This window comes from Petaurus breviceps, unplaced genomic scaffold, assembly GCF_028583685.1.
Source record: "Petaurus breviceps papuanus isolate PSGF00001 unplaced genomic scaffold, PetGlider_PUasm1.0 98, whole genome shotgun sequence".
NCBI classification, from domain to species: domain Eukaryota; kingdom Metazoa; phylum Chordata; class Mammalia; order Diprotodontia; family Petauridae; genus Petaurus; species Petaurus breviceps.
This window is the reverse complement of record NW_027187460.1, coordinates 34,936,350-34,945,553: the sequence shown is the minus strand read 5'-3', so window position 1 is coordinate 34,945,553 and position 9,204 is coordinate 34,936,350. Positions and strand designations below refer to the sequence as shown.

General features: G+C 37.2%; 1 protein-coding gene across 3 annotated transcripts in view; it reads left to right on the top strand.

The window, feature by feature from the left end:
• The window catches only part of COL14A1 (collagen type XIV alpha 1 chain), a 253,970-nt gene that overhangs the window by 40,499 nt on the left and 204,267 nt on the right, over positions 1–9,204 (top strand). For all 3 annotated transcript variants that reach the window (XM_069081354.1, XM_069081352.1, XM_069081353.1), the window contains exon 5: positions 2,000–2,089. In XM_069081354.1, coding sequence (XP_068937455.1) covers positions 2,000–2,089 — 90 coding nt within the window. The remainder of the gene's footprint in view (positions 1–1,999; positions 2,090–9,204) is intronic.

Sequence of the window (9,204 nt, the reverse complement as noted above, 5' to 3'; positions counted from 1 at the left end):
CTGTACTGACCTCTCACTTTGTCCTTTGTGTCTATGTGTTGATAAATTTGGAAATGGCCACAGCTGCTGCTGATCTGGAGTCCCTCTGGCTGTGGCTGGTCAGGCCAGCCCTGGGGCTAAAGCCTCGGCTCGAGGCTGGACTCAGCTCCCAGAGCACTGCGCTGCATTCCTGCTGGCCTGCGGGGCTGTCCTCAGCGGGAGGTTAGCTTCTCTGTGTCATTTTGTGAGTTCTGCAGCTCCAAAGTTTGTTTAGAGTCCCCTTTTTACATGAATTGGGGAGGGTGGAAGCCAGAGCCACAGGAAGGTCGTGCTTCTACTCTGCCATCTTGGCTCCGCCCCCCCCCCCCCCGCCCTAATTACATTTTGATGTGGTTTGGGCCACACTTGGGAGTGTTGTGGTCTTCATGCCTCCCACTGGCCTCATGATTGACACCTCTGTTCTAGCCTGTCAGGATCTTTGTGGATCCTGATTCTTTCATCCAATACATTTGTTATCCTTTTCAGGTATTTGTCATTGGGAAATCTGGTAAGCTTGTCTGATAAGCTTTGTGGATCCTGATTCTCTCATCCAGTATATTTGATATCCTTCTCAGCTTTTTATCACTTGGAAATCTTATAAGCCTATCAGGTAGCTAAACCATTGATAAAAATGTTAAATGGCAGAGTCAAGCACAGATTCCTGGGTTACACTGAATCATTTAATGACAACTCTTTGGCTCTGGCCATTGAACCAATTTTAAGTTGAGCTAATTGTATTACTGTCTAAGTCACTTAACTCTCTCTTGTTTACTAGGTAGGTAGAAGTATATCTGAAAAAGATTTAGGAGTTTAAATGAACTAGAATCTCAGAGAGTGAGTAGTGTGGTAAAGCATCCAGGAAAGCTAATGGATTTTGAGGTGCATTAAGAGAGACAGTATCTTGGATTGAAAGGTGATGGTCTCGCTGAACTCTGACCTTTTCAGACCACATCTTGAATACTATCTTCAGTTCTGAGCATCACCTTTTAGGGAAGACAATAATAAACTTAGAGAGTTCCAAGGATAGGTTAACCAGTTTGGCAAAGGGCCTCTGATTTATGCCATATGAAGATCAAAAGTAAGAGGCACGTGTTTGCTATTGTCAAATATTGGAAGGATTAACACATGGAAGAGGAATCGGATTTGTTCTATTTGATCCTAGATGTCAGAAATAGGAGCAGTGGGTAAAAGCTGCAAGGAGATATCAGCTTGATGTCAGCAAAAGCATCCTAATAATTAGGGCCATCCCCAAATAAAGCTATCTCCTAATAAGGTAGTGAGTTCACCATCACTGGGGTCTTCAAATCTACATGGAGAATATGATGCAAAAGGGAATCTTGTTCTGGTAAGGTCTTTGAGATGCCTGATGTTGAGTTATAGTGATTTTGAAAGTTAACAAAATAACACAGTCAAATGTGTGATAAGGAGAATAAAGACTGTGAAGAAGCCAGTGGACCTGCATGAGTGTTTTGTATTTAAGACAGGAGCAAAAACAACAATAACAATAGTTTGTCGATAGAGAAAGTAAGAGTAAAAAAGAAGACAATTTGGCTCCTGATAGAATGGAAAGAACCCCAGATGTAGGTCAGAAGAAGGTTCTACTGTAACTTGGGACAAGTCCTCTCATCTCTCAGGGTGCCAATTTCCTCATTTGTAAAATGAAAGGGTTGGACTAGTTGATCTATAATGACTATTTTATTTCAGATATTTTACAATTTTTTTATTTTCTCCAGGCCTGATTTTATTGGTGGAACTTTGGGTGAGGAAACTCCCTTCTACCAATGTAAAATGTCAACTTTTTGGAAACTTTTGTAAAATGTAGATAATAATAACACTTTCTAGGGTTGTGAAGATTAAATGAGCTAACATGTAAAGTGCTTTTATCGTCATTACAGTTATTATACTTGCTACTTTTGATAATTCCCAGGTATCAAATTCCCAGGTCTAAAGCAATTAATATGTTTATTCATTTTTCTTTCAGTTAAAGATCTAGAAAAAAGAAAAGAACCTAAACCCAAAGTCAAGGTTGTAGACAAAGGAAATGGAAGTAAGCCATCTCCACCGGCAGAAGGTCAGTTGTCTTTTGGCAGTGCTATTTTTTGGGGGAATCTGTCTCATAGTTGGTTTATTTGTTTCATCAAAGTTCTTTCTTGTTTTGCAGTAGTCACTAGTGGCTATCTTAACGATTACAAGTACCCTTCTCATTTCTAATGTCAACATTAGAAAACTTCCCTTTGTTCTACAACTGTAAAGGCTTGGGCAAAAAAGAAAGTCTAGATTCCATGATTGTGAAAGCACATTTAAGGATTGATATGCAGCTAAACTTATTTGTAGAGAGAGAAAAAAAAAATTAGTCGTAACAGTTATTAAACACCTACTGTCTGCCTCCTGTATGCTAGGTGCTGGAGATACAATGATAAAAAATGAAGCAGTCACTGAGTTCAAGGACCTCACATTCCTGGATTAAAAAACAAACTATCCAGATAGCTCAGCCATTCCCTTTGGGAATCCTTTTTTATTTGGATATCTCTTTTGTTATTATCAATTCATATTTTAAGATTACAAGGAGTCTGTGTGTGTATGTATGTATGTATGTATGTATGTTTGGTTGAGGATAATTGGGGGACAGAATGGTAGCATGGATCTGAAAGAGAAGGAAATAACTAAATTGTTCTCATTGCTTTCATGGGAAAGACTTACCTGGTTGATGCTGATGGAAGCTATTTCCAAATAAGCACTGAACTTTTAACCAGAGTATCAAGTTTTGTGTTGCCATGAGCTGTGTTACTTAAAGAAATCCTCTAACCTTTCTGGGCCTCAGGCTCAAACTATGACTTGTAGTCATCCAACCCCTTCCCTTCATATTTGGAGCTTACCTTTGTGTATGATATGAGGTATCTGTTGAAACCTAATTTTTGCCACACTGTTGTCTAGTTTTCCTAGCAGTTTTTTTTAGAGCAATTGGGGTTAAGTAACTTGCTCAAGGTTACATGGCCAGTTATTTCTGGGTGTGGTGCTAAGTATCAGAGCCCAGATTCGATCCCAGGCCATCCTGACACTGGGGCCGGTGCTCTTACTCGCTGTGCTACCTGGCCGCTCCTTTCCTAGTAGTTTTTGTCAAAAACTGTCATTAACTCAGTAAGAGGGTCTTTGGGTTTACTGAATACGAGGCTAGCATTTAAATATTTTTTGTATATATATTCCTGTAGGTAAAATTACAAGTATTTTATATATTCTCTAGTTATTTTAAATGGAATTTCTCTATTTCTTCCCATTGGGTATTATTGGAAATATAAAAATGATGATTTATATGAATTTATTTTATATTATTATTTTAATTAATTTTAGTTGACTTCCTAGGTTTCTTCAAATGCACCATCATTTTATCTAAAAAAAAGTGATTGTTTCTTCTTTACCTATTACTTTTACCTGTTTTTCAACACCTCAAAATTTCTTTAACTCTATGAAATTATATTTAAATGATTAAGTAGATCTTTTTCCATTAGACTGTGAGTTCCTCAAGAAGATAGAACTTCCTTTGATTCCCCCCTCCCCTTCATATTCCCAGAACTTACCAGAGTCCCTGGCACATAAAAGGCATGTATTAAATGTTTATTGACTGACAGATTTTGGAGTTCACTCTAAAATTTCAATGCAAAACCCATTCATTCCTAGCCATCCTGTGTAACTCTTGCCTATGTCTTCCCAAAAACTTGCCATAGGGGGTCCACTCAATATTGTAGCAGCCTTCCTTGCCCTTTTTTAGCATCATAAGGTTGCCAGTGGAACACTATTGCTATCTATTCCCACTCAAACACCCAGTCAATTTTTCTGTGTGAACAGCCATTCTTTTCCTCTTCCTATCATAGAATTTTTTGAAAATGTCCTTTATAACAATATTTTTATTATAAATAATGTTTTTCTTTGGAGTCCTTGTTGGGTATATTCTTCAGACTGTTTACATTTACCTATTGCCCTCTCTTTGTTAATTCATTAGATTTTTTATCTAATACAAACCAATCTACTCAAGTATTTAAATATGATTTCATGGAATAAAATTAAGTATGATTTCATAGAATCAGTTTAAATATTATTTTATAGAATCAATTTAAATATGATTTCATAGAGTCATGGGATACTAGAAAACAGGCCATGTAAAAGGCAAAGAAGAAATAACTCATGTTCTGGTCCTTTATGTTAAAAATGATCATGGAGGGATGGCTAGGTGGTACAGTGAATAGAGCACTGCCCCTGGAGTCAGGAGGACCTGAGTTCAAATCTGACCTCAGACACTTAACACAAAACTAGCCATGTGACCTTGGGCAAGTCACAACCCCAATTGCCCTATCTTCCCCACTCCAAAAAAGCAAAAAAAAAATTTTTTTTTGAAAATGATCGTGGAGTCACCGAATCTCAGAGTTGGAAGGGATCTTAGATCTTGTCCAACTTACATCTTATTGAGAGTCTTTTCTGTAATACCCCTAAGAGGAAATTATCTATCCTCTTCTTGAAGTTTTTAATAAATATAAACAAATAGGAAAACCCACCATCCCCAACAGGTGGCTCGTACCACTTTAGGACAGCTCTCATTATTTGGAAGTTTTTCTTTATTTTGTGTATAAATCTTCATTTTTGTAACTTCCACCCATTACTCTTAGTTCTGTCCCCTGGAGCAAAGCTAACATGTCTTTTCTCTTTTCTCTGAGACAAAAGGCCTCTATACATTTGCAGATAAATATTATGTCAACACTAAATCTGTCTTCTTATCATTATCTCCATTCATTTCCCACAAAAATCTGATCATTAGGCAGAGGAAAATTTATCCTTTTTCTCTAGATACATGTTTATGTTTCAAATGCTCTCAATGTATATTTGAAATAGCTTTCTATAGTGTGTACTCTTATTAGTATGCCTTCTCATAGACCAAATATGAAAAGTCAGAGTTAGTTTTATAATTCTATATTATTTCAATTCCAGGAAATAGATAACCGATTTCAGTCAGTTTTCTTCCTACTAATTATTTTATTGGTTTTGTGAATAATGATGAGGTTCAGATGAGGTTTGCTGTTAAATAAAATCTGCCCTGTGATTGGGTCTCTGATACCTGATACTGACCTATATTCCTGGACCTTCTTTGGTTGCTTGTCAGATTTTCTGATTCTGTGCCTGTTGAGACTTTTTACTTATTGTTGATGGCTGAATCTCTTTTACTCATTCTGGTGTCCTACTAGGATCTCCCCTGATTGACTTTTTCCCAGTGGGTCTGCCTGATTCTTTCTCCCAGATCAGACCCATTCTGCTTTCTGCTGAATCCTGGTTGAGATTATTATATTGGTTTATAGTTTTAAAATGTGTTTGGCAGCCATTAATTTAATAAGGAAAGAATTAATGATATTTAAAAGAGAGACATGGTTTTGGATGATGTGAACCATATGGAAAACAGATTCATAGTATTATCTTTTGAGGCTAGAAAAGGAAACACATTTCAATTCTGTGGCAAAGGAAGAAAAACATTAAGAGAAATCTTTCCCAGAATGTTAGACATATGGAAAAGCTTGGGTAAATACAGATGATTTATATCTTGGGGCTCGCTTCCTAAGAAAGCGATAGTTTTTCATCTTATCTCGCTGTCATGGTTAGTTTGAGTGTCAAAATAAGGGAAGGGTCATACTGGTAGCAAAGATTGAAGAGCTAGAGGAGGAGACCTTCGTTTCTATGTTTATTCCTTTTGGCAAATCAATGGAAAGATTCCAAAGGACCCCATCTGAAGAATCAATGTTATCCACATAAGCTCAAGTTAAGCCACCCTTCAAAGGTGATGAAAGGGGAGGCCAGAGCTGATTGGGGGCACTGATACCTAAACTTTTCTAGCTTTGTTTTTCCATCCTCATTTTATTGATGTGAAGTACTATTTGTGTTACCATTTCAAAGTTGATTTGGGTTTGGTGACTTCTTTTTACTTATCATATAGATTTTGCATTATGAAGTTACTGTAGAGGATTAAATATTATTTGCTATTAATGTTAGAATGTAAAATTTAAATATTACTTATTTGTTATGTGTCATGTAATAATAACTGTCTTGTGTAGTATGTTAAAGTTTACAAAGCATTTTCTGTACGTTATCTCATTTGTGCTTCGAATCACCTCTGAGAGGTGGGTTAAGGAAGGTATGATTAATCCCAGTGTCTCTCAGAGAGATTGGCCATGGTCACATAGTGTGAGAGGTGGGGTTTGAAACTAGTTCTTTCTGACTCCAGTTCCAGCACTCTGTCCAATTTATGATTAATTAAATTAAGTTAAATCCATGATAAAAAATTAGTGCCACTGAAATCTAATGGGAGTGCTCAGAGATCAGGATTTGGAAGTTCCAGATAAGGGAATCTTAACTTGTGTCATGGACTCCTTTTTGGGAGACAGGTGAAGTCTATGGACCTTTCCCAGAATAATGGTTTTAAATACTTGCAATAAAATATATTGAATAATAAAGAAAGCCCATTCTATTGAAATATAATTTATAGAAAGGAAGACCACAATCATCTATGATCTAGTGGTAGATCTAAGAAATTTCAAGGTATTCATGAGTATAAATGTTATCTCAAGATATCTATAAGAACTCTAATGTGCTATGAAAATATCTGTGATTTCTATTGATGACAAAGTCACAGAAACTGCTAAAACTTCTGTTGTTTGTTGCCTACAATCATAATTAAAGGAAATTTCAGTTACAGGTTAGTGAGAATAAAGATGTAATTTTTTTCCCATCCAATCTAATGGACTTCCTAAAAATTATTCCCAGATCCCAGGTTAAGAACTCTTGCTCTGTATTGAGTAACTGTTCAATTCAACAAATACTTATGAAGTGCTCTCTATGTGTCAGGCCCTGGGGATACAAAACAGTAATGAGACAGGCCAAAGAGCTAACAGTCTGTTGAGGAGATGTAACATGGATGAAGAAAAGTAAATAGAACATGATACATGCAGCAGAAATACCAAGTAATTTGGGTGGAGGGGAAATGATGGGAAAATCAGAGAAGGGCTCTTGTAGGATACAACACCTGAACTGAGCCTTGAAAAGAGCAAGGAGTTTGAGGACTTGAAACAGGTTGGGGTGAGAAGGAAGGGCACTCATGACAGGAGTCTATGCACAGTCTTTTGTGCAAAGGCATAGTGGTGGGAGATGGAGTTCTGTGGAAGGGGTGTGAGAAAGCATGATATGAATATAGAATGGAAAGATAGGTATAAATCAGATTGTGGAGGGCTTTAGATGCCAAATAGATGAGCTTATATTTTGTGGTTGTTTGGTCATGTCAGTGGTGTCTGACTCATTGTGACCCCATTTGGGGTTTTCTTGGCAAAGATACTGTAATGGTTTGCCATTTTCTTCTCCAGTTCATTTTACAGATGTGAAAATTGAAGCAGGGTTAAGTGACTTGCTAAGGGTCACACAGCTAGTCAGTGTCTGAGTCCAGATTTGAACTCACAAAGATGAATTTTCCTGACTCCAGGTTCAGCACTCTATCCACTGACCCGAGTTTGTATTTTACCTAGAGCCAATAGGGAGACACTGAAACTTCTCCAGCAAGGAGATAAGATGGTCCACTCTGTGCATGTGGAATGTCAATGTGGGAGCTGTGTGGAGGATGTATTGGTGAGGGGACAGATCTTAGAATGTGTCCATAGATTGGAGACAAGGAGACCAATTATTATTACAGGAGGTTCTTGCAGTAACCTAGATAAGAGGGTGATTAGGACCTGAGCTATATGAGTTGTGGCATGACTGGAGAGAATGGGAAGAATGTTCTCAACTTAAGATTGACAGGCTTTGCAACTGAGATCACAAAAATTCTTAACCTAGGTCTATGAAGGTAAAAAAAAATTGATAACTTCATTTCAATATAATTGGTTTTTTTTCGTAATCTTATGTGTTTATTTTGTGCATTAAAAATGTTTTTCTTAGAATGGGTCCATGGACTTTGCCAGACTACCAGAGTTGTCCATGACACAAAAATGATGAAAGAACTCTTGATATAATGGATGAGTAAGAAGGAATAGTTAGACATGATTCTGAAGTCCTTCAATCCTTCTGTTTGACTTTCAAAATCTTTTTTTCCCCTGGTCTTCCACTCCCTTACTTTTTTCTTACTATTATGGGAGAAAAGGAAGGTAAAAGTGAGAAAACACTAGTATATAGTGCCCTGCCTTGGATAAATGCCCTGATCAGTCCTAACCATTTTGTAGATGCTGTAGCTGCCCAGGGGCACCTGTGTCATGGGCACCCTTGGAGAGGGAGCTGGAAGGGGCCCACCATGTTTATCCTTCCTAGGGGGTTTCACCAGTGCTTAACACATCCCTAATTTTGAAATCTCCATATTCCCACCTAGGACTCTACCTTAGGGATATGTCAACTTTGAGGAATAAATTGAACTATTGATGACCTCAGCTCATACCTATGCTCTGAATTATTTTTGCACAAGATGCCGTCGAGTAAGTGACTCAGATATCATCAAACATATTTCTCATTTTTAAAAAAGTTCAGTTTAAATGGAAAGATCTAAGATCCTCAGCTGAAATCTCTGTGTAGTTAAATAGTTGCAGGCTTATTTGCCAACTGCTGTACATATTCAGTAATCCAAAACAAAACAAATTTATGAATAAAAGAAGTATTTGCCTTTGTGCATGCTACAATCCTAGCCCATTTGTTCCCATGAATGGGTGGCCTTTAGTGTCCAAAATGGGCTTTCCTTTGTTGGTACCATTTTGCCCTGGAATGCAGTGTTTTCATTAAAAAAAGATCTTAGTTTGAAAGAAAAGAGTGACATGGGTCTTTCTCTGATTTCAGTAAATAAGATTGTTTGCTTTCTTTTCTTTGTAAAAATTGTCCTATTATGTTTGAAGTGGGGTAAGAAGCCTAACTCAGACAACCTAATTTTCTGAAACTTTGAGGATAAGAGCTAAATTTTTGTTATCCCTTTGACCTGTTTTGTATTTTTTTTTTTTTTGCATTTGAAATGTGATAAAAAGGAAGTTCAAATAGGAATTTAATAGTTGCTCTTTTGGGGATAACACACCTTAAAGGTGGGTTATATCATTGCCCTCATTTTTTTGTTCAGTCGTTTTTCAGTCATATCTGATGGTTTGTGACCTTTTGGGGGTTTTCTTTGAGCCTCAGTTTCCTCAGCTGTAA